Below are 26,232 nucleotides of genomic sequence, written 5' to 3'. Positions count from 1 at the left end.
GGGGGATGCTGAGTCGCTTCAGAACGACTTAGTTAAATTAGAAGCATGGGCAGCGAAATGGAGAATGCGCTTCAATACAGACAAGTGTAAGGTAATGCACTGTGGTAACAAGAACAAAAATAACACCTACATACTAAATGGGGTAAAATTAGGGGATTCTGTACTGGAAAAGGACTTAGGTGTCCTCATAGATAGCAAACTAAGCAGTAGTACCCAAAGTAGGATTGCAGCAAAGAAGTCTAATAAGATATTAGCATGCATAAAACGGGGAATTGATGCTAGGGACGAGAGTGTTATACTTCCGTTATATAAATCACTAGTGAGGCCACACCTTGAATACTGTGTACAATTCTGGGCACCATACTACAAAAAGGATATCCTGGAGCTAGAAAAGGTTCAGAGGCGGGCGACCAAACTGATTAAGGATATGGAGATGCTGGAATACGAGGAAAGGCTTGCAAGACTAGGCATGTTTACACTGGAAAAGAGGAGACTAAGATGGGACATGATCAACATCTACAAATATTTAAGGGGACAATACACAGATCTTGCGCAGGACCTGTTTTTGGTTAGATCAACACAGAGAACTCGTGGACACTTGCTCAGGTTAGAGGAGAGGAGATTCCGCACAATACGGCGTAAAGGCTTTTTCACGGTAAGGACGATACGTGTTTGGAATTCCCTGCCTGAGGGAGTTGTAATGGCGGACTCAGTCAACACCTTTAAGAATGGGTTAGATAAATTCCTAATCGATAAGGATATCCAGGGTTATGGTGCATAGTCACGCACTATGGTTATTATAAAAAAGAGGGATTAAACATAACGGCAGACATCAGCATCAGCCAAAATTTTATACCAAATAATCCTGCATAGGAGACCACAAATAGGTTGAACTCGATGGACAATTGTCTTTTTTCAACCTTAGATACTATGTTACTATGTCTGGGCTGTAACTGGGAGGTGGCTATCCAGACGCATGGAAATGTACAGTCTTATGGCTGTGTCATGGGTATGACACACAACTGGATGCAAACTCAGATGCCTAATTGCTTACAATGGAGGCCATACTCTGACAGAGAATATGCACCTAGCATAGGGCAGATGCAAGTTTCCGATTGTGTGTCCGATGTTAGTGTCTAAAGACATACAAGGTGGGCGTCTCAGTTTTTGCACATTGAGACGCGCCCTTGTACACCGTGAAAGGTCTCTTTTACTAGCATTATAAAAAAGTCGCAAACGCATATAAAAAGCTGCCACATCAGAGTCAGCCCCTATATATCAAACTGTGTAGTTATACAGTACTAACGGCCTATGGAGGTCCACTTTATTTCCTCTCAGTCTTATTATATTTTATTTAGTTACCCAGCATAACAAGGATATAGCGTAGCCCCACGCTATATCCCTATTATGCTGTGTAACTATGGTGCAAGTGCCAATCAGGGGCGTATTATCAATTAGGGTGACTAGGCTGAAGCGTAGGGGCCCCACAGGGTCTAGGGGCCCATCATTTTTTTTGTTGAGGCACTGTTATCTGGGCCCAAGGCTCCAATGGTTAATGGCACTTTGCACTCTGCGCTGTAGCAAGGCACACTCGGGTATGTTTATATAGATCTACATTAAAAAGGTACACAGTCAATTGGTCGACATGTTCAAAAGGTCAAAAGAATAAAGGTAGACAGTAGGAAAGGTCGACAGGGTCAAAAGGTCAACATGCTCAAAAGGTCGGCATGGTCGACACAAAAAGGTAGACACTGTTTTTTTCACTTTTTACCCACCAAAACCCCCCATTAGTGTACCGCATCCCCTCGCTCTGCAACACTGCACTCGGCACAGGTTATTGTTCCCACTTGTAGTTCATGTGGATGGTAAAGGAAAAAAAAAACCTTGTGTTGACCATTGTCAAGTCGACCTTTTGTACTGTCTATCTTTTACATGTTGACCTTTTGACCATGTCAACATTTTGTTCCTGTCGATCTAATGCATGTCTACCATTTGAGGTCGACCTATTGACCGTAGACCTGTCTAATGTAGATCTGTCAACCAGATCCCGGTGTGTGTGTGTGTGTGTGTGTGTGTGTGTGTGTGTGTGTGTGTGTGTGTGTGTGTGTGGAGGGGGGTGGGAGTGGACCAATAGTGCACTAGCGCTATTCCAAAAGAGAAAAGAAAAGGAAGAGCGATTGCGCTGTGAGAAAAGAGGTGAACAGAGGTCAGTGGAGGTCAACTGGGTATCAATCTCCATGTGAATACTGAAAGTGTACATGACAGCATAAGCCCTGCTTCCACAACGTCAGCTGTAGTGGGGTGAAAGACTGAAGTGCTGGAAGGGGCCCGTAAAACCTGAAAGCCTAGGGGCCCGGCCGTGGGTTAATACGACCCTGGTGCCAATGCTAATGCAGATGCGATGGCGGGTGTAAAATCAATGGGCAACACAGGTTTCCACTTGCAGATGTATGGACACCTATGGTAACTTCCATTAGCATAATATAGTAACACAGGCGTCTGCGACTGCTCGCAGATACAGCCCTTTCGCATGCAAATCCACAATCCAACATACAACCCTATGTGTGAGAAAGGGCTGCTACACTGATTACTGGCCCTCATTCCGAGTTGATCGGTCGCAAGGCGAATTTAGCAGAGTTACACACGCTAAGCCGCCGCCTACTGGGAGTGTATCTTAGCATCTTAAAATTGTGACCGATGTATTCGCAATATTGCGATCACAAACTACTTAGCAGTTTTAGAGTAGCTCCAGACTTACTCTGCCTGTGCGATCAGTTCAGTGCTTGTCGTTCCTGGTTTGACGTCACAAACACACCCAGCGTTCGCCCAACCACTCCCCCGTTTCTCCGGCCACTCCTGCGGTTTTTCCGGAAACGGTAGCGTTTTCAGCCACACGCCCATAAAACGGCCTGTTTCCGCCCAGTAACACCCATTTCCTGTCAATCACATTACGATCGCCGGAGCGATGAAAAAGCCGTGAGTAAAAATACTATCTTCATAGCAAAGATACTTGGCGCAGTCGCAATGCGAATATTGCGCATGCGCACTAAGCGGAATTTCACTGCGATGCGATGAAAAATACAGAGCGAACGACTCGGAATGAGGGCCACTATACAGTAGTTTGCTACAGATTTTGCTTTACAGTTTTAAGTGAATATTTACTTTTTACTTGTTTAGTAAATTTACTTTGCAAGTTTCTGTTCATTGTTTGACGAGCACCAAATCCACTCTCTTAAGGATTAAGGCAATTTTGAGACAGTCAGAAGCTTTGCCTACTTACTGGAAATGTATTTCTGTTCAGCCACATTCATGATGCTGAGCAGATCTCCGCCTTGCGCTAGACAAGATGCCCGGGCATCACTCCAAGGGAGCGCAGACCTGAGGTTGAACTGGTAGCACACATGTGTAAGATTGTTTTTCTCCCATAAAACATCACAGGCACCGTCTAGCAGCAATATAAACAATAACGACATAAATGGCTCTTGTTAAACAGCAAGGACAAGAATAAATACAAAGCATATATGCATGGCAGAGTTTTTATTGCAAAAGCAATGCATAGGACTGGTTCAAGCTACTGTAGGATTATAATACAGTATTTTGCTGCTTGCAGTGGTAAAAGCAAAGTACTATGAAATTATATTACATACCAGTGATTTTGGGGTTTGCTAACAAACATGAATAAGGTCCAATGGGGCAGATGTATTAAGCCTGGAGACGGCATATGGAAGTGATAAACCAGTGATAAGTGCAAGGTGATAACGCATCGGCCAATCAGCTCCTAACTACTAATTTACATATTGGAGCTGATTGGTTGGTGCATTTATCACCTTGCACTTATCACTGGTTTATCACTTCCTTATGCCATCTCGAGGTTAATACATCTGCCCCATTGTTTGTAATAACCTATGAGTAAATGCCAAACCAACCACATCTGTTACGTAGTAGGGGGTAGCAAATCTGAGCTGCATCCCCGCAAATCAGAGTGCTCCCAAAGCAAATTTTGAACAATAAGAATGGATCTTTTCTATCAGCCCTGTAATTTAGTTAACACAGCAACACAGTGTAACGTACAATAACCCCTACAATGACTATACTTGCAAAATGTTTTTAGGATGTGACCATGGCCGGACTGTCCATCTGGCACTTTTGGCAAATACCAGCAGGGCCGGTGGGCCGGTCCGGTCAACAGAGAGTAGGGAAGGGCGCACACAGCTTCCGGCTCTCTGGTTTGTCCCGTGCCGCCGCCCGTAGTGACCATGTGCCCATTGCTAAGCAATATGGGGGCATGCCGTGAGTCCACGCCCCCTGAATTGCGGCACACCCTCATTAGCGAGCGCGCGCAGATGCCAGGGCTGAAAAGTGGTCGTAGTCCCTTAATGTGACCTTAATTAAAAACATCTCTGATCAAAGTTAACTGCTGAATAATTGATCTGACTTATGTTTGCACTTTGTTAGCATATATAATACCGCCCCAGGCTATGGTCAGATTAGGCAAATCACTCCCCACTCCTTTGGGGCTTCAAATAACTAATTACTATATATATCTTCACATCTAATGATGTAACATAAATGACAGTAGAATGCACTAACAAGCCATGGTAAGTAACTTACTATTTTGGGTTCCTTAATTGGCTCCTCCCACTATGTGATGTCAGCAGAGAATAAAAATCAGAATTCTAATGCCTTTCTGGGACACAAACATGTCTCTGTGTGGCCCCGAGTAAATAACAATCTATGTATCACAATGTAAACACTGCACATGCTGTATTTATGAGCGTATATGAGTAGGGTTGTTTTTTTTTACCATTGCTAGGACAGTAGCCCCATTTTTTGTCGCTGTCATAAACCATGGTGGTGGCACACCAGTACATGCCATTACTTCTTCCTGCTGTAGTACACTCATGATACCAGGTGTTATTGTGTTTAAAAGGAAATACACATGGCTTGCCCATACCATTCCCTTGATGTGTATGTATTTCTGCAAAAGAGAGTACATTACTGTATGCAGATTTTAAAGATATATGATAAAACAATGAACAAGGTAAGATCACTGAATGCTGCACTTTGAACAATTCAATACTAATCAAGTATACATTCCAATCTGAGCCCACTGTCACAATCTCCAGACAAGGTGTCCCGTGGATTGTAATGTCACGTTCATTGTTGTAAATGGGTCTTTTGATGGAGGGGGTTATAAGCTGCCCAGGTGACCCTGAAGGTGTGATCCTCATCATGTGGCCACACCGCCATCATGCCATGAACACACCCCTTTCTATACTGTATGTGTCCCAACTTGATCCGCCACAGGGGAGAAAGGTGTACCAGTTTACATAGTGTAAACTACTATTTCTCTGACGTCCTAAGTGGATGCTGGGGACTCCGTCAGGACCATGGGGAATAGCGGCTCCGCAGGAGACAGGGCACAAAAGTAAAAGCTTTAGGATCAGGTGGTGTGCACTGGCTCCTCCCCCTATGACCCTCCTCCAAGCCTCAGTTAGGTTTTTGTGCCCGGCCGAGAAGGGTGCAATCTAGGTGGCTCTCCTAAAGAGCTGCTTAGAGTAAAAGTTTTGTTAGGTTTTTTTATTTTCAGTGAGTCCTGCTGGCAACAGGCTCACTGCAACGAGGGACTTAGGGGAGAAGAAGTGAACTCACCTGCGTGCAGGATGGATTGGCTTCTTAGGCTACTGGACACTAGCTCCAGAGGGACGATCACAGGTACAGCCTGGATGGGTCACCGGAGCCGCGCCGCCGACCCCCTTGCAGATGCTGAAGAGAGAAGAGGTCCAGAAATCGGCGGCTGAAGACTTCTCAGTCTTCATGAGGTAGCGCACAGCACTGCAGCTGTGCGCCATTGCTCTCAGCACACTTCACACCAACGGTCACTGAGGGTGCAGGGCGCTTGGGGGGGCGCCCTGGGCAGCAATGAAAGTACCTATGCTGGCTAAAAATACATCACATATAGCCCCTGGGGCTATATGGATGTATTTAACCCCTGCCAGGTTGTCAGAAAAACGGGAGAAGAAGCCCGCCGAAAAGGGGGCGGGGCCTATTCTCCTCAGCACACAGCGCCATTTTCCTACACAGCTCCGCTGCTAGGAAGGCTCCCAGGCTCTCCCCTGCACTGCACTACAGAAACAGGGTTAAAACAGAGAGGGGGGGCACTTATTTGGCGATATTATTATATATTAAGATGCTATAAGGGAAAACACTTATATAAGGTTGTCCCTGTATAATATAGCGTTTTGGTGTGTGCTGGCAAACTCTCCCTCCGTCTCCCCAAAGGGCTAGTGGGGTCCTGTCCTCTATCAGAGCATTCCCTGTGTGTGTGCTGTGTGTCGGTACGTGTGTGTCGACATGTATGAGGACGATGTTGGTGAGGAGGCGGAGCAATTGCCTGTAATGGTGATGTCACTCTCTAGGGAGTCGACACCGGAATGGATGGCTTATTTAGGGAATTACGTGATAATGTCAACACGCTGCAAGGTCGGTTGTCGACATGAGACGGCCGGCAAACCAATTAGTACCTGTCCAGGCGTCTCAAACATCGTCAGGGGCTTTAAAACGCCCATTTACCTCAGGGTGGATAAGGCGCTCACACGCTTATCAAAACAAGTGGCGTTACCGTCTCCAGATACGGCCGCCCTCAAGGAGCCAGCTGATAGGAGGCTGGAAAATATCCTAAAAAGTATATACACACATACTGGTGTTATACTGCGACCAGCGATCGCCTCAGCCTGGATGTGCAGCGCTGGGGTGGCTTGGTCGGATTCCCTGACTGAAAATATTGATACCCTTGACAGGGACAGTATTTTATTGACTATAGAGCATTTAAAGGATGCATTTCTATATATGCGAGATGCACAGAGGGATATTTGCACTCTGGCATCAAGAGTAAGTGCGATGTCCATATCTGCCAGAAGATGTTTATGGACACGACAGTGGTCAGGTGATGCAGATTCCAAACGGCACATGGAAGTATTGCCGTATAAAGGGGAGGAGTTATTTGGGGTCGGTCCATCGGACCTGGTGGCCACGGCAACAGCTGGAAAATCCACCTTTTTTACCCCAAGTCACATCTCAGCAGAAAAAGACACAGTCTTTTCAGCCTCAGTCCTTTCGTCCCCATAAGGGCAAGCAGGCAAAAGGCCAGTCATATCTGCCCAGGGATAGAGGAAAGGGAAGAAGACTGCAGCAGGCAGCCCATTCCCAGGAACAGAAGCCCTCCACCGCTTTTGCCAAGTCCTCAGCATGACGCTGGGGCCGTACAAGCGGACTCAGGTGCGGTGGGGGGTCGTCTCAAGAGTTTCAGCGCGCAGTGGGCTCACTCGCAAGTGGACCCCTGGATCCTACAAGTAGTATCCCAGGGGTACAGATTGGAAATTCGAGACGTCTCCCCCTCGCAGGTTCCTGAAGTCTGCTTTACCAACGTCTCCCTCCGACAGGGAGGCAGTATTGGAAACAATTCACAAGCTGTATTCCCAGCAGGTGATAATCAAAGTACCCCTCCTACAACAAGGAAAGGGGTATTATTCCACACTATATTGTGGTACTGAAGCCAGACGGCTCGGTGAGACCTATTCTAAATCTGAAATATTTGAACATTTACATACAAAGGTTCAAATCAAGATGGAGTCACTCGGAGCAGTGATAGCGAACCAGGAAGAAGGGGACTATATGGTGTCCCTGGACATCAAGGATGCTTACCTCCATGTCCCAATTTGCCCTTCTCACCAAGGGTACCTCAGGTTCGTGGTACAAAACTGTCACTATCAGTTTCAGACGCTGCCGTTTGGATTGTCCACGGCACCCCGGGTCTTTACCAAGGTAATGGCCGAAATGATGATTCTTCTTCAAAGAAAAGGCGTCTTAATTATCCCTTACTTGGACGATCTCCTGATAAGGGCAAGGTCCAGAGAACAGTTGGAGGTCGGAGTAGCACTATCTCAAGTAGTTCTACGACAGCACGGGTGGATTCTAAATATTCCAAAATCGCAGCTGTCTCCGACGACACGTCTGCTGTTCCTAGGGATGATTCTGGACACAGTCCAGAAAAAGGTGTTTCTCCCGGAGGAGAATGCCAGGGAGTTATCCGAGCTAGTCAGGAACCTCCTAAAACCAGGAAAAGTGTCAGTGCATCATTGCACAAGGGTCCTGGGAAAAATGGTGGCTTCTTACGAAGCGATTCCATTCGGCAGATTTCACGCAAGAACTTTTCAGTGGGATCTGCTGGAAAAATGGTCCGGATCGCATCTTCAGATGCATCAGCGGATAACCCTGTCTCCAACCACGGATGCCAGCCTGAAAGGCTGGGGAGCAGTCACACAAGGAAAAAATTTCCAGGGAGTGTGATCAAGTCTGGAGACTTCTCTCCACATAAATATACTGGAGCTAAGAGTAATTTACAATGCTCTAAGCTTAGCAAGACCTCTGCTTCAAGGTCAGCCGGTATTGATCCAGTGGGACAACATCACGGCAGTCGCCCACGTAAACAGACAGGGCGGCACAAGAAGCAGGAGGGCAATGGCAGAAACTGCAAGGATTCTTCGCTGGGCGTAAAATCATGTGATAGCACTGTCAGCAGTGTTCATTCCGGGAGTGGACAACTGGGAAGCAGACTTCCTCAGCACGACCTCCACCCGGGAGAGTGGGGACTTCATCGGGAAGTCTTCCACATGATTGTGAACCGTTGGGAAAGACCAAAGGTGGACATGATGGCGTCCCGCCTGAACAAAAAACTGGACAGGTATTGCGCCAGGTCAAGAGACCCTCAGGCAATAGCTGTGGACGTTCTGGTAACACCGTGGGTGTACCAGTCGGTGTATGTGTTCCCTCCTCTGCTTCTCATACCTAAGGTACTGAGAATTATAAGACGTAGAGGAGTAAGAACTATACTCGTGGCTCCGGATTGGCCAAGAAGGACTTGGTACCCGGAACTTCAAGAGATGCTCACAGAGGACTCATGGCCTCTGCCGCTAAGAAGAGACTTGCTTCAGCAAGTACCATGTCTGTTCCAAGACTTACCGCGGCTGCGTTTGACGGCATGGCGGTTGAACGCCGGATCCTAAGGGAAAAAGGCATTCCGGAAGAGGTCATTCCTACCCTGGTCAAAGCCAGGAAGGAGGTGATCGCACAACATTATCACCACATGTGGCGAAAATATGTTGCGTGGTGTGAGGCCAGGAAGGCCCCACGAAGAAATTTCAACTCGGTCGATTCCTGCATTTCCTGCAAACAGGAGTGTCTATGGGCCTCAAATTGGGGTCCATTAAGGTTCAAATTTCGACCTGTCGATTTTCTTCCAGAAAGAATTGGCTTCAGTTCCTGAAGTCCAGAAGTTTGTCAAGGGAGTACTGCATATACAACCCCCTTTTGTGCCTCCAGTGGCACTGTGGGATCTCAACGTAGTTCTGGGATTCCTCAAATCACATTGGTTTAAACCGCTCAAATCTGTGGATTTGAAATATCTCACATGGAAAGTGACCATGATGTTGGCCCTGGCCTCGGCCAGGCGAGTGTCAGAATTGGCGGCTTTGTCTCACAAAAGCCCATATCTGATTGTCCATTCGGACAGGGCAGAGCTGCGGACTCGTCCCCAGTTTCTCCCTAAGGTGGTGTCAGCGTTTCACCTGAACCAGCTTATTGTGGTACCTGCGGCTACTAGGGACTTGGAGGACTCCAAGTTGCTAGATGTTGTCAGGGCCCTGAAAATATAGGTTTCCAGGACGGCTGGAGTCAGGAAAACTGACTTGCTGTTATCCTGTATGCACCCAACAAACTGGGTGCTCTTGCTTCTAAGCAGACGATTGCTAGTTGGATGTGTAGTACAATTCAGCTTGCACATTCTGTGGCAGGCCTGCCACAGCCAAAATATGTAAATGCCCATTCCACAAGGAAGGTGGGCTCATCTTGGGCGGCTGCCCGAGGGGTCTCGGCTTTACAACTTTGCCGAGCTGCTACTTGGTCAGGGGCACACCCTGGCTGAGGAGGACCTGGAGTTCTCTCACTCGGTGCTGCAGAGTCATCCGCACTCTCCCGCCCGTTTGGGAGCTTTGGTATAATCCCCATGGTCCTGACGGAGTCCCCAGCATCCACTTAGGACGTCAGAGAAAATAAGAATTTACTTACCGATAATTCTATTTCTCGTAGTCCGTAGTGGATGCTGGGCGCCCATCCCAAGTGCGGATTGTCTGCAATACTTGTACATAGTTATTGTTACAAAAATCGGGTTATTACTGTTGTGAGCCATCTTTTCAGAGGCTCCGCTGTTATCATGCTGTTAACTGGGTTCAGATCACAGGTTGTACAGTGTGATTGGTGTGGCTGGTATGAGTCTTACCCGGGATTCAAAATCCTTCCTTATTGTGTACGCTCGTCCGGGCACAGTATCCTAACTGAGGCTTGGAGGAGGGTCATAGGGGGAGGAGCCAGTGCACACCACCTGATCCTAAAGCTTTTACTTTTGTGCCCTGTCTCCTGCGGAGCCGCTATTCCCCATGGTCCTGACGGAGTCCCCAGCATCCACTACGGACTACGAGAAATAGAAGTATCGGTAAGTAAATTCTTATTTTTTTTTTTACGAACATATTGAAATATTTATTTTTTGTACTAGTATATTTCTCTTGTACATACACTCCCGACCGCCGGGATCCTGAACGACTGTTGCCGGCCCGCCGAAGAGGTAAGCCACGGGAGGTGGAGAGTTAGGTTTAGCTGTGGGGGAAAGGTTAGAGTTAGGCTACGGGGAGGGTGGGTTAGGTTTAGGCTTCGGGAAGGGTAGGTTAGGTTTAGGCTGCGGGAAGGGGGGTTTAGGTTTAGGCACCACTGGGGAGGGTTAGGCTGCAAGGGAGGGTGGGGGGGGGGGGGGGGTTAGGTTTAGGCTGTGGGAAGGGGAGTTTAGGTCTAGGCACCAATGGGGAGGGTTAGGCTGCAGGAGGGTGGGTTAAGTATAGGCTACAGGGAGGGTTGGTTAGGTTTAGGCTATGGGGAGGGTGGGTTAGGTTTAGGCTATGGGGAGGGTGGGTTAGGTTTAGGCTATGGGGAGGGTGGGTTAGGTTTAAGCTATGGGGAGGGTGGGTTAGGTTTAGGCTACAGAGAGGGTGGATTAGGTTTAGGCTGCCGGGAGAGGGGGTTATGTTTAGGCTGGGAGGGTTAGGGTGTGTGGGGGTGGGGGGGGTTAACATACTCATTCAACCCCTGTCGGGATTATAACCGGGAGGCCGCTGTCGGTATTCTGATCGCTGGCATAATAGCCCTAACCCCTTTAGATAGACATCTTTGAGTGCCCCCCGCGCATTTACCCGTGTTTTAAGGAGCTAGTGGAAAAGGGGTATTACTTGTAATTACTAAAACTTGAAGTAAAGCCACTCTGAGATTTATCTTTATTAAAGGGGTTTATTATTGGGCTGAGTAATATACAGTACATGAAATAATAAGATTTTACTTACCGGTAAATCTATTTCTCGTAGTCCGTAGTGGATGCTGGGGACTCCGTAAGGACCATGGGGAATAGCGGGCTCCGCAGGAGACTGGGCACTCTAAAGAAAGATTTAGTACTATCTGGTGTGCACTGGCTCCTCCCTCTATGCCCCTCCTCCAGACCTCAGTTAAGGAAACTGTGCCCGGAAGAGCAGACATTATAAGGAAAGGATTTTGGAATCTCGGGTAAGACTCATACCAGCCACACCAATCACACCGTAAAACTTGTGATACACTTATCCAGTCAACAGTATGAACAACAACAGGGCATCAACCATGGATGCCAACATAACATAACCCATTATTAAGCAATAACTATGTACACGTATTGCAGAAAGTCCGCACTTGGGACGGGCGCCCAGCATCCACTACGGACTACGAGAAACAGATTTACCGGTAAGTAAAATCTTATTGTCTCTGACGTCCTAGTGGATGCTGGGGACTCCGTAAGGACCATGGGGATTATACCAAAGCTCCCAAACGGGTGGGAGAGTGCGGATGACTCTGCAGCACCGAATGGGCAAACTCAAGGTCCTCCTCAGCCAGGGTATCAAACTTGTAGAATTTTGCAAATGTGTTTGAACCCGACCAAGTAGCAGCTCGGCAAAGCTGTAATGCCGAGACCCCTCGGGCAGCCGCCCAAGAAGAGCCCATCTTCCTTGTGGAATGGGCTTTCACTGATTTTGGATGCGGCAATCCAGCCGCAGAATGAGCCTGCTGAATCGTGTTACAGATCCAGCGGGCAACGGTTTACTTTGAAGCAGGAGCACCCAACTTGTTGGGGGCATATAGGATAAACAGCGAGTCAGTTTTCCGGACTCCAGCCGTTCGGGCTACATAAATCTTCAAAGCCCTGACTACATCTAGTAACCTGGAATCCTCCAAGTCACGAGTAGCCGCAGGCACTACAATAGGTTGGTTCAAATGAAAAGATTACACCACCTTTGGCAGAAATTGGGGACGAGTCCGCAATTCCGCCCTGTCCATATGAAAAACCAGATAGGGGCTTTTACATGACAAAGCCGCCAATTCTGAAACACGCCAAGCCGAAGCTAATGCCAATAGCATGACCACCTTCCACGTGAGATACTTTAGCTCCACGGTCTTAAGTGGTTCAAACCAGTGGGATTTTAGAAAACCCAACACCACGTTGAGATCCCAAGGTGCCACAGGTGGCACAAAAGGGGGCTGAATATGCAGCACTCCCTCCCTTAACAAACGTCTGAACTTCAGGAAGAGACGCCAGTTCCTTCTGAAAGAAAATGGATAGGGCCGAGATCTGGACCTTTATGGATCCCAACTTCAGGCCCATAGTCACTCCAGACTGTAGAAAGTGCAGAAATCTGCCCAGTTGGAATTCCTCTGTAGGGGCCTTCCTGGCCTCACACCAAGCAACATATTTCGCCATATGCAGTGATAATGCTTTGCTGTCACGTCCTTCCTAGCCTTTATCAGCATAGGAATAACTTCCTCCGGAATGCCTTTTTCCGCTAGGATCCGGCGTTCAACCGCCATGCCGTCAAACGCAGCTGCGGTAAGTCTTGGAACAGGCAGGGCCCCTGTTGCAACAGGTCCTGTCTGAGAGGCAGAGGCCATGGGTCCTCTGTGAGCATTTCTTGCAATTCCGGGTACCAAGGTCTTCTTGGCCAATCCGGAACACTGAGTATTGTTCTCACTCCTCTTCTTCTTACGATTCTCAGTACCTTGGGTATGAGAGGAAGAGGAGGGAACACATAGACCGACTGGAACACCCACGGTGTTACCAGGGCGTCCACAGCTATCGCCTGAGGGTTGCAGCTTTTTGTTGAGACGGGACGCCATCATGTCTACCTGTGGCAGTACCCATCGATCTGTAATCTGAATGAAGACTTCTTGATGAAGTCCCCACTCTCCCGGGTGGAGGTCGTGCCTGCTGAGGAAGTCTGCTTCCCAGTTGTCCACCCCCGGAATGAACACTGCTTGTACGTGATTCTCCGCCCACCGAAGAATCCTGGTGGCTTCCGCCATCACGACTCTGCTTCTTGTGCCGCCCTGGCGGTTTACATGAGCCACCGCGGTGATGTTGTCTGACTGAATCAGCACCGGTTGGTTGCGAGGCACGGGCTCCGCTTGACTCAGGGCGTTGAATATGGCCCTTAGTTCCAGGATATTGATGTGCAGACAAGTTTCCTGACTTGACCACAACCCTTGGAAGTTTCTTCCCTGAGTGACTGCCCCCCACCCTCGGAGGCTCGCATCCGTGGTCACCAGGACCCAGTCCTGTATGCCGAATCTGCGGCCCTCGAGAAGGTGAGCACTTTGTAGCCACCACAGAAGAGACACCCTGGCCCTGGGGGACAGGGTGATCAGCCGATGCATCTGAAGATGCGACCCGGACCATTTGTCCAACAGATCCCATTGAAAGATCCTCGCATGGAACCTGCCGAAGGGAATGGCTTCGTACGATGCCACCATTTTTCCCAGGACTCGCATGCAGTGATGCACCAACACCTGTTTTGGTTTTAAGAGGTCTCTGACTAGAGTCACAAGCTCTTGAGCCTTCTCCGTCGGGAGAAACACCTTCTTCTGGTCTGTGTCCAGAATCATGCCCAGAAAGGGCAGACGCGTCGTAGGAATCAGCTGCGACTTTGGGATATTCAGAATCCAGCCATGCTGTTGCAACACTTCCTGTGAGTGCGCTACGCTGATCTGCAACTGCTTCCTCGACCTCCCCTTTATGAGGAGATCGTCCAAGTATGGGATAACTGTGACTCCTTGCTTTCTCAGGATCACCATCATTTCTGCCATTACCTTGGTAAATATTCTCGGTGCCGTGGACAGACCAAACGGCAACGTCTGGAATTGGTAATGACCGTTCTGTACCACAAATCTGAGGTACTCCTGATGAGGCGGATAAATGGGGACATGCAAGTAAGCATCCTTGATGTCCAGAGACACCATAAAATCCCCCTCTTCCAGACTTGAAATGACCGCTCTGAGCGATTCCATTTTGAACTTGAATCTTTTCAGATAAATGTTCAGGGACTTTAAATTTAATATAGGTCTGACCGAACCGTCCGGTTTCGGTACCACAAACATTGTGGAATAGTATCCCTTCCCCTGTTGAGGAAGGGGAACCTTTACCACCACCTGCTGGAGAAATAGCTTGTGAATCGCCGCTACCACTACTTCCCTTTCTATGGGGGAAGCTGGCAGGGCCGATTTCAGGTAACGGTGAGGGGGCATCACCTCTAATTCCAGCTTGTATCCCTGAGACACAATCTGTATAGCCCAGGGATCCACCTGTGAGCGAACCCACTGGTGGCTGAAATGTCTGAGACGCGCCCCCACCGCTCCTGGCTCCACCCGTGGAGCCCCAGCGTCATGCGGTGGATTTAGTGGAAGCCGGGGAGGACTTCTGTTCCTGGGAACTAGCTGTAAGGTGCAGCTTTTTTCCTCTGCCCCTGCCTCTAGCAAGAAAGGAAGCACCTCTGACCTTCTTGCTTCTTTGTGCGCGAAAGGACTGCATTTGGTAATACGGTGCTTTCTTCGGTTGTGGGGGAATATATGGCAAAAAGTTTGACTTCCCAGCAGTAGCTGTGGAAACCAGGTCCGAGGGACCGTCCCCAAACAATTCCTCACCCTTGTAAGGTAACACCTCCATGTGTTTTTTGGAGTCGGCATCACCTGTCCACTGCCGAGTCCACAGGACCCTCCTGGCAGAAATTGACATTGCATTAATTCTAGAGCCCAGTAGGCAAATGTCCCTCTGGGCATCCCTCATATATAGGACAGTGTCTTTTATATGCCCCAGGGTCAGCATAATAGTATCCCTGTCTAAGGTATCCATTTCCTCAGACAGATTATCTGTCCACGCTGATACAGCACTACACATCCACGCTGACGCAATTGCCGGCCTCAGTAGAGTCCCTGAATGTGTATAAACAGATTTCAGGATACTTTCCTGCTTTCTATCTGCAGGATCCTTTAGGGTGGCCGTATCCTGCGACGGCAGGGCCACCTTCTTAGATAAGCGTGTCAGAGCTTTATCTACCCTAGGGGAGGATTCCCAGCGCACCCTGTCCTCAGGCGGGAAAGGGTACGCCATAAGTAACCTTTTGGAAATCAGGACTTTCTTATCTGGGGAATCCCACGCTGTTTCACATAACTCATTTAACTCATGTGAAGGGGGGAAAGTCACCTCTTGCTTTTTCTCCCCATACATATAAACCCTCTTGTCAGGGACAGGGTTCACCTCTGATATGTGTAAAACATTCTTCATTGCTATAATCATGTAACGTATAGCTTTTGTCATTTTTGGTTGCAATTTTGCATCATCGTCGTCGACACTGGAGTCAGAATCCGTGTCGACATCTGTGTCAACCATTTTGGATAGTGGGCGCTTTTGAGACCCTGAGGGCCTCTGCGCTGTAGGATCAGGCATGGGTTGAGACCCTGACTGACCCGAGGTATCAGCTTTATCCAACTTTTATGTAGGAGTTTACATTATCATTTAACACCTTCCACATATCCATCCAATCAGGTGTCGGCACAGTCGGCGGCGACACGTCAGTCAACTGCACTTGCTCTGCCTCCACATAGCCTTCTTCGTCAAACATGTCGACACACGCGTACCGACACACCACACACACAGGGGAAGCTCTAAATGAGGACAGGACCCCCCCCCCAAAAGGCCTTTTGGAGAGACAGAGAGAGAGTTTTCCAGCACACACCCCAGCGCTATATAACCCAGGGATTACACAGTAACTTAGTGTTTACCCAGTAGCTGCTGTATTATGATTAATGCGCCTAAATTTATGTGCCCCCCCTCTCTTTTTTACCCCTCTACCGTGATTCTGCAGGGGAGAGCCTGGGGAGCTTCCTCTCAACGGAGCTGTGGCAGGAAAATGGCGCTGGTGAGTGCTGAGGAAGGCCCCGCCCCCTCAGCGGCAGGCTTCTGTCCCGCGATTTCTTGTAAAATAAATGGCGGGGGCTCATACATATAACAGTGTGCCACTGTTTATATGCAGCATTCGCCAGGAGGTAACAATTGCTGCCCAGGGCGCCCCCCCAGCGCCCTGCACCCAACAGTGACCGGAGTGTGTGGGTTAGTGTGGGCGCAATGGCGCACAGCTGCAGTGCTGTGCGCTAACTCATGTGAAGACAGGAGTCTTCTGCCGCCGATTTCGATGTCTTCTCCGCTTCTGCCGGCTTCTGTCTTCTGGCTCTGCGAGGGGGACGGCGGCGCGGCTCCGGGAACGGACGACAAGGTCAGGTCCTGTGTTCGATCCCTCTGGAGCTAATGGTGTCCAGTAGCCTAAGAAGCGCAACCTATCCGCAGTTAGTAGGTTTGCTTCTCTCCCCTCAGTCCCTCGTAGCAGAGAGTCTGTTGCCAGCAGAAGCTCTCTGAAAATAAAAAACCTAACTAAAATACTTTCTTATTAGCAAGCTCAGGAGAGCTCACTAAAAGCACCCAGCTCTGTCCGGGCACAGATTCTAACTGGAGGAGGGGCATAGAGGGAGGAGCCAGTGCACACCAGATAGTACTAAATCTTTCTTTAGAGTGCCCAGTCTCCTGCGGAGCCCGCTATTCCCCATGGTCCTTACGGAGTCCCCAGCATCCACTAGGACGTCAGAGAAAACTGGAGTGTTACACTTCACTGTCTGTTATGCTCTTTCTTACTTTTCTGCAGGAAGCTGTTCTGTTAGAACAGGGACGCTTCTCTATCTAAACTAAACAGGTAGACAGTGACTGACAGCTAGGCAGACTTGCTCTGCAGAAATGCACAGTGCGGATTGGTTGGATCGTACATAAGGACATAGTTGTGATGTCTCAGATTTCTTTGCCTGTACCATTTCATGTTAGGCCATTGCCCTAAATGAGAGGTGTTGTCGCTCACTGTAATGGAGAGGGAAGATAATCATTTTAATGTAAATGTTTTTAAAGTGCTGCATTAGAATGTCAGGGTAACACTGAAATGTGTATTTGCCCACCAATTCTCTGCAACACCCCCTGCACACCTCAGTGCTTCCCCCGCTGTGTTGACCTGTCTGAAAGTCAGCAAGTACTGTTCGAAATTAAAGTGGAAATAATAACAAAAAGGAATAATTTTAGTAGCAAATCTAGCAACTACATTTCTAAAATCTCATAGCTGCCTGCAATTCACAGACTATTACATTTACTCCATAGGGTAATGTATATTATGTATACACAACCATTCTGGCGACAATTAGCATAGTATAGTGGGACAATAAAAATAATTTTTGTGGATGTTTAAAACACATTATTTATATTATAGCATTTGTATGTTATTACTGTAGTTACATTACCTTGGAAGTAATGGTCACAAACGTTTTCAGTGGATGATAAATAATCTCTCCATTTATGAAGTAACTGTTTCCTGGCCACCACTTTCCCATCTACAGCGGCAAGTTTATAATAATCCACGCCACTGAGAAGCCCGTCGCTGCATCTCCAGCTTAATGTGTGCTGTGGGGAGTCACATTCAACCATTGCTAAAGGCTCTTCTGGAATTGAGAGGTACAGGCCCATGCACTTGCTGCTTCCAATGTTGAAAAGACGCCGTCCTGCTCCCCATTTCCACAGCATGGTTCCATTATGGGGATTGCAGTTTTGCAAGAAAAGGCCTGATGAATTCATTGTAATGCACATATTGATCTCAACACTTTCCATGATGAACATGTCTTTGCCTAAAAGAACACAATTGTCTCAACATCTACAGTGCATATCATACAGATTTAAGACAGGGATGGTCAACACCATATTATTCACAGATGGCTACTGGCCATGCCATCTGCACAGGAGCATCGGAACATTATAATATGTAAAACTTCATGGAACAGAATTAAGAGTTCTCACAACCCAAGTGGTACCTCAACTTACAATGGCCAGGTTGCTGACCATCACCAGGTATAACCTGCAACACAGAATGCGCTACGATTATATCAACATTGCTAAGGGGAAAATTTACTAAGCAGCTGTTTTGCTGTCATTTGAGTGTCTACAAAATACAGTATTTACTAAGGAGATGATTTGAGTGTCTTTTGAAAACTGTCAATGTCATTTGGTTTCTAATCAACTATCCTGCCATAGACCCCACAAAAATGTCCTGAGGTTTGTAAGCACTGCACAAATCCCTCGTGTCTGTGCACACGTCCGTCTCTCTTTCTCTCACTTTAAAATAAATATATATATATATATATATATATATATATATATATATATATATATATATATATATACTGTATGTACAACAATAGTGAAATTGGCGCCAAGGGATCGTGTCAAACCCCTATAATTTTTACGAACCCTTGCAAGGTCTCATACATTAACATACATTAAGAATAAAAATGGATTCCAGTTTTTTACCATTTGCCTAAGGTACACAAAGGGGCGACACCGCCCCCAGGAAGACCCATAGTGGCAGGGGTAGATTTTTTAACATCTAATTTGTCACACTTTGTGGATCTCAAACTTCAACCATGTGTAAAGAAACAGCAGTCATATCTGAAGGATTCGACCAGTCTCCTAAAAATTCTCAAGGGTTTCCACTGGTAACCCACGTACAGATGGGTAACAGTTGATGTACAAGCTTTGTACACTTCTATCCCTCATACTACAAGACAAGAAGCAGTTGATAAAATTCTAGAAAAAGATGGGAATGTCAGCAAGGAGGAAAGGGATTTTCTGTTAGAAACTATTGCATTTATTCTTAATCATAACTACTTTGAATTTGAAGGGAAGTATTATGTACAAAAACAGAGTGCAGCGATGGGGACGAAGTTTGCCCCATCGTATGCAAATATATATATGGAAAAGTGGGAGAACGAGTTCATCTATAGTGAGGTTGGCTATAGGAGTGCCAATATAAAAAATTTCAGAGGTATATTGATGACTTGATTTTTGTTTGGGATGAAAGTATTGAGAGCTTAGAGAGCTTCATCCATAGCATTAAAAACAACCCCTATAATCTTAAATTTACTTACAAACAACACCCCTCCATAATGGACTACCTTGATATCCTTTTGAGTATTGAACCTGGTGGTACTCTTAGCACCAGTACAGTTTTTTAAAAAACTGATGCCAATAGTTTTATACCCTCCAATAGCTGTCACTTGTCCAGATGGAAGACAACAATCCCCTATTCGCAATTCATTCACATTAGAAAGAACTGTAGTGACTTAGATGTGTATTGGGAGCAATCTTCCGTGCTGGTCAAACAATTTGTGGACAGAGGATACAATATGATGGACTTAAGGAGAGATCAAGTCCGAGCATCAAAAGTAGATAGAAGCAGCCTACTGGACAATAAAGGAGCCACTAACGAGAAATGCTACCAAGAAAGACCTTTTATTACTCAATACAACCAAGAGAATATGAAGAGTAAATCTATTATAAATCGACATTGGCACCTCCTTCTTAAGGACCCCATATTGGGACACCACCTTCACGATAGACCTAATATTGTCTTCAGAAAGTCTAATAATCTTAAAAAGTATGATTGCTCCAAGTAAACGTCGAGTTCAGCAGAATAATAATAATAATACTACTAATGAACATCCTTTAATGAAAAGGATGGCCTTTTTCCTTGCAATAAGTGCATTTGCTGTTGGTTTGTAGACAAGAAAGGTTTTTGCTGGAGAGATGAGAATAGGAAAACTTTTCGACTTAGGATCATTGTCACGTGTAATACCAACTATGTTATATATAACTGTTGACAATAACTGTTGACAATGCAACTATCCACCCCACCCCACAAGCTCGTTGCCTAGGTGTCACCCTTGACTCTGAACTGTCCTTTGTTCCACACATTCAATCTGTCTCTAAATCATGTTACATGCACCTTAAAAACATATCCAAAATACGCCCTTATCTTACACAAGACACTGCAAAAACTCTAATCCATGCACTCATCATCTCCCGCATTGATTATTGTAATAGTCTCTTTACTGGTCTTCCCAAACATAGGCTATCACCACTTCAATCCATTTTAAATGCAGCTGCGAGGCTAATCTTCCTCGCCAGACGTTCTTCATCTGCTGATCCGCTCTGTCAGTCCCTCCATTGGTTACCGGTATTCTACTGTGTCAAATATAAAATACTTTTACTTACATACAAGGCTATTAACCAAACTGCACCATCATACATCTCCTCACTCATCTCAAAATATCTCCCTACCAGACCTCTCCGCTCTGCACAAGATCTGCGTCTCTCATCCACATGTATTACCTGTTCCCACTCAAAATTACAGGACTTTACCCGGGCTTCACCCACTCTGTGGAATGCACTCCCACGCACAATAAGACTCTCCTCTAGTCTCCAAACCTTTAAACGTTCTCTGAAAACTCATCTCTTCAGACAAGCCTACCAAATTTCAGACCCACACACATAACCTTCACAGCTTCCCTATCAAGTTACATCCCCTCTGTACAGTCCACATAAACTCACATTTTGTCTTCCAACATTGCTGGGTGATCATATCATATACAACCCATTAAGAACCTAGCAACCTGGGGAACCATTATGTGACAGGTAGCATCTATCCTTGTGTATCAATGCCTATTTCCCTATAGATTGTAAGCTTGCGAGCAGGGCCTTCCTACCTCTGTCTGTCTGTCTTTGCCCAGTTTTGTTCTATAATTGTTGTTCTAATTGTAAAGCGCAACGGAATATGCTGCGCTATATAAGAAACTGCTAATAAATAAATAAATAAATAAATAATATAAAATCGATTGTAGCTGCAAATTATCCTATATTGGCAAGACTAAAAGATGTTTCAAATTAAGAATACAAGAACATTTGCGTAATATCAAGAACAAGTTTCAGAGTCATAGCCTTTCCCAACATTTTCAAGAGAAACATAATTCTGATGTCAAGGATCTTCCATTTACTGTAGTAGAGTATATATTAGAAGATGAGAGGGGTGGTGATAGGGATGCCACTTTAGCCAAAAGGGAATCCTTTTGGATTTTCACCCTAAATACTCTTATCCCTAATGGCTTAAATGAGAGTATAGATATGGTAGCCTTTCTGTAGATTCTTTGTTAGTCGTATTTTTTCCATTCTCATTTGTTTTCCTTAGGTGGGCATTTTCTCTTTTTGTAGATGGTGGGGCATAGTGTATCATAGTTCAGTTTAGGCATGTTGTTATCACATTGTAAATTGCATCATTTTATAGTACTTGTTGTAAAAATGGGGTCAATATCAGGGTATTGCGCAGTCTAGTCAACTATAGGTAGATCACACTTTAAGATATTAGCTCTGTATATCCTGTATAAAGGGATACACTAACTTTAGTGTAGCTTGGTACAAGTGTGTAGGGGAACACAATGTATAATGACGAATATTGACAGTAAAGTTTAAAAGGGATATCATACTCACTAAGGGGGGAATTGCTTAGCCACCTTATATCGCATACACTATTGAAAAATATGGATGTGGTTTTATTATAACACTGATCATTAATCCTAACATAAATAAGTTATAAAGGGTTTTATGTATGAGTTGTAGCCTCTACTAAATCCCTTCTTCTCTTTTTTAGATAATTAACATTAGAATCCCCAGATGACTTGTTTACATTTTCAGTATGTACAGTGGATACAAATACTAATGGCGCTGGAACGCATATAGTTCAGGCCTCAGCGTCAGTGATAAGGTTCCCAGCAGGTTATTGGACACGGCCGGCCACGTTATCCGTGGCCATGTGACCTTATTGAGAGGATACAGAGGCGTTGGCGGTTGATCAGGCATTATTATCCTTATGTACAGCGCCCGTATGACCATCAGGTAGTGGTATTAGTACCATTAGGAGAATTAAAAGTTAGTTCTACAGCGCTGCTGGTATTGAATGTACTTCCGGGAACGGGAGGTATATCCCATATTCAGTCCCTCTTATTGGATAGATTTGTCTGTCAATCTGATACAGCCTGGTTGCACAGCATTATGGGGTAATCAAGTGCATTGTGGGGCGTTCTTAAATAAGATTATTTTTACACATACACACTTTATATAAAGATATGCACAAAATTGTGACACTCTAGTACACTAATAGTTTACGTTTTAGGATTGGGATAATCAGGATAGCCCTTCAAATTTAATTTTTATAATCTTCTTTGTTGCACCAATCACGTTTCTAAGGGAAGTGATGTAACCACACTGTTCCCTCAAAAGGAGGATCAGTGCACTCATGATCTCATTACAGACACAGGGTTGCCACTGGTGGTTCACAAGAGGGTTAGAACTCTGAATAGTTATATTTCTTTTACTGAATTATTTTTGAGTATCGGTATATGGTATTACCTTGATCATGGCTCCATTTGTTTATTAATGAATGTGTTTATCTATATGTAAATTTTTATTATGTATTTCATTGTTTAATTTAAATATCTTTGATACAAAAAGTCATCTATATATATTTTTTGTATTGAGCCCTCTGTATAATATGAATATGGTCATAAATTCCTATTGGAGTTTATTTATTATTTTTTACTCCATTTATTTGGCATAGAGTTTTATTTAAATATGAGGTTTATATTTACAGGCCCTTGTAAGAATTCAGTGTTGTCTGTTAGGGGGGTTCTTGTTAGGGTCTCCTGCCCTGTGCTGCCACGTCGTCATGGCAACCGGGAGACAAGTGCTAGCGGAGTAACCTGAGCGCAGCTGATACTCCGGTTCGGGTCTTTTGCTGTGCAGTGGTTACAGGCAGGGGATCCGGTGCTGGTTTTTGTGCTCACAGTCTGTGAGGTCTGAGGGGGGCGTGGACAGCACCTGCTTTATAAGGCCTCTTCTCAGGTTAAGCAGATGCTGCTGAATCTTTGTTGGTTAGTCAGTTTCTGAAAGTTAGCCAGTACTGTGTAGCTTTGTATTTGTTGTTGCTTACTGCAAATAGGCCTGGGGATTTGGTACTACACTCTGCCAATCCAGACCTAGCAGTAAGACTGGAGTCAGTCGTTTAGCCTGCTGAGGTTCTTTTGCTATTCTGTGAACCCAGCAGGTTTGTGGCTGTACTTTCAGACCTGCCTGCTTAATCCTCTCTCACTGTGCAGGGCGTCCATGTGTCAGTTTAGTGGCAGTAAGCTGAACCTGGGCCCTGCAAGTGAGAATTAGGATTGTGGAGACTCTCCTTGTGTCTATTATTCCATCTCTGACCAAGGAGTTTACTGCCACACCCGTTGGTAACCCTTTAGGGTTTTGCTGTTGCCCTTAGCAACAGCATTTCGGGTTCTCTACGTATTAAAACACAACATCTTGCTTTTTCGATCTGAGCATTTCTAATACTAGGGAGACACCCAGTTTCTTAGCCTCTGGGCTTCTCTGTTCACTCTGTGTTGGTTTTGTTACCCTATCACCTTCTGTGTACGTTATGTCATATTTCCCAGTCTGTCTGTGAGTTCATTTGTTTTGCATCCCTCTCTGTTCAGACACCAGTACATTCCTGCAGGCACTGGTGTGCATAACAGTTTAAACACCAGTACATTCCTGCAGGCACTGGTGTGCATAACATATTCAGCAGCCCAATACTCCTGTTGAAATTTTGTGGGAATATGGAGCATACCCCTCAAAATACGTTGCAACAGGTGGTCGATCAGGTGCAGGTCCTGACTCGTCAATTTAATGATTTGTCCATTAAAATGCACACCTCCCAGGCCACTGGCAGAGCTCCCGCAGCAGCAGCACCTTCAGGGGTTAAGGAGCCGAAAGTAAATCTTCCGGATCGTTTTTCTGGAGATCGCTCGCAGTTCTTTTGTTTCAAGGAGAGCTGCAAGTTATATTTCCAGCTTAGACCTCAGTCTTCTGGGTCAGAGATTCAGCGGGTGGGCATAGTGATTTCCTTGCTACAAGGAGACCCACAGGTCTGGGCATATGGGTTGCAGCCTGACTGTCCGTCGCTTAAAAGTGTTGATGCTTTTTTTACGGCACTGGGCATGTTGTATGATGACCCTGACAAGACGGCCTCAGCCGAGGCTCAGATTTCGATCCTTAAGCAAGGGCGAAGGCCAGTTGAGGTTTACTGTACGGAGTTTCAGAGGTTGGCCCATGATACCCAGTGGAATGACCCAGCCCTGAGACACCAGTACCGAAGAGGTCTTTCTAACCAGATAAAAGACCAACTGGTACAATATCCCTTGCCTGATAGCTTGGATCAGCTCATGCAGTTATCCATCCGGGTGGATAGACGGCTGAGAGAGCGTAGGCTTGAAAGGGAGACCGAGGTTTCCTTCTTTCCCAAGGGAACCTCAGACTCTGAGGAATTTTCCGAGGAGCCTATGCAGATTGGGGCTACCCGCCTCTCCTCGCGTGAGAAGACAGCAGGGGTTGTGTTTGTACTGTGGGAATAAGGGTCATGTGGTAGTATCATGCCCAGAAAAGCCGGAAAACTTCAGGGACTGAGGGTGATGGGAAATATCCTGTCAGGCCAGAAGTCAGAACTTCCCAAGAAGACTTTTATCATTCCGGTGACCTTGAAGATCCTCGGTCAAACTGTCAAGACTGAGGCCTTTGTGGACAGTGGGGCCGACGGGGTTTTTATGGACCGCCAATTCGCCCTGAAACACTCTGTTTCCTTAGTACCCTTGGCGTCGGAAATTGAGATTTGTGGGTTAAACGGGGAACCATTATCCCAGGGTAAAATTACCTCTTGCACTAGCCAGATTTCTTTGTTTATTGGAGCCACACACTCTGAAAAATTGTCCTTTTATGTGACTGTCTGTACTTTTGCTCCATTGGTGTTGGGGTTACCCTGGTTAAGGGCCCACAATCCTCAATTTGACTGGGTCTCTGGGGAGATTCTTAGTTGGGGTACTGATTGTTTCAGGAGTTGCTTGAGCCTTCCAGTCAGGCTCTCGCAGCTAAGTTTGCCAGGATTGCCAGGGTGTTATGCAGATTTTGCGGACGTGTTCTCCAAAAAAGTTGCAGAGGTACTACCTCCCCATTGCCCCTATGACTGTGCCATTGATTTGTTGCCGAATGCTAAGCTTCCCAAGAGCAGGTTGTACTCCCTGTCACGTCCTGAGACTCAGGCTATGGCAGAGTACATTCAGGAGAACTTGGCTAAAGGATTTATCAGACCTTCACAGTCTCCAGTTGGGTCGGGGTTCTTCTTCGTGGGAAAAAAGGACGGTTCATTGCGACCCTGCATCGACTTCAGGGAATTGAACCGTATCACGATTAAAAACTCATACCCACTGCCTCTCATTTCGGTCTTGTTTAACCAGCTTCGTACTGCCACCATTTTTTCTAAGATTGACCTACGCGGTGCGTACAATCTAATCCGAATAAGAGAGGGGGATGAATGGAAGACTGCCTTTAATACCCACTCAGGGCATTATGAATATTTGGTGATGCCTTTTGGGCTCTGTAATGCCCCGGCAGTCTTCCAGGATTTCATGAACGATGTGCTCAGGGAATATTTGGATAGATTCTTAGTTGTATACTTAGATGACATCCTAATCTTCTCCCATTCCCTGGAGGAACATCGGAAGCATGTACGCTTAGTCCTCCAGAAACTCAGAGACCACCGGCTTGGGGCGAAGCTGGAGAAGTGCGAATTTGAAGTTCAGCAAATCGCATTTCTAGGATATATTATCTCCCCAGAAGGTTTCCAAATGGAGGGTTCCAAGGTACAGGCAGTCCTGGATTGGGTGCAGCCCACTAGTTTGAAGGCGCTTCAGCGTTTCCTGGGCTTTGCAAATTTTTATAGACGATTTATCGCTGGATTTTCGTCTATAGTGGCGCCCTTGGTGGCACTCACTAAGAAA

The 26,232-nt window shown here is 46.2% G+C and overlaps 1 protein-coding gene across 7 annotated transcripts in view; it reads right to left on the bottom strand.

Annotated features, from left to right (window-relative positions):
* PLA2R1 (phospholipase A2 receptor 1) overlaps window positions 1-26,232 on the bottom strand; it is a 293,721-nt gene that overhangs the window by 234,532 nt on the left and 32,957 nt on the right. For all 7 annotated transcript variants that reach the window (XM_063933659.1, XM_063933661.1, XM_063933656.1 and 4 more), the window contains exons 2-4: window positions 17,785-18,165; window positions 4,805-4,978; window positions 3,281-3,445 (exon numbers count right to left, since the gene is read on the bottom strand). In XM_063933659.1, the coding sequence (XP_063789729.1) occupies window positions 3,281-3,445; window positions 4,805-4,978; window positions 17,785-18,165 (720 nt within the window). The remainder of the gene's footprint in view (window positions 1-3,280; window positions 3,446-4,804; window positions 4,979-17,784; window positions 18,166-26,232) is intronic.

Source organism: Pseudophryne corroboree, chromosome 7 (genome assembly GCF_028390025.1).
Source record: "Pseudophryne corroboree isolate aPseCor3 chromosome 7, aPseCor3.hap2, whole genome shotgun sequence".
In the NCBI taxonomy this organism is placed as follows: Eukaryota; Metazoa; Chordata; class Amphibia; order Anura; family Myobatrachidae; genus Pseudophryne; species Pseudophryne corroboree.
This window is presented reverse-complemented; position numbering and strand designations above follow the sequence as displayed.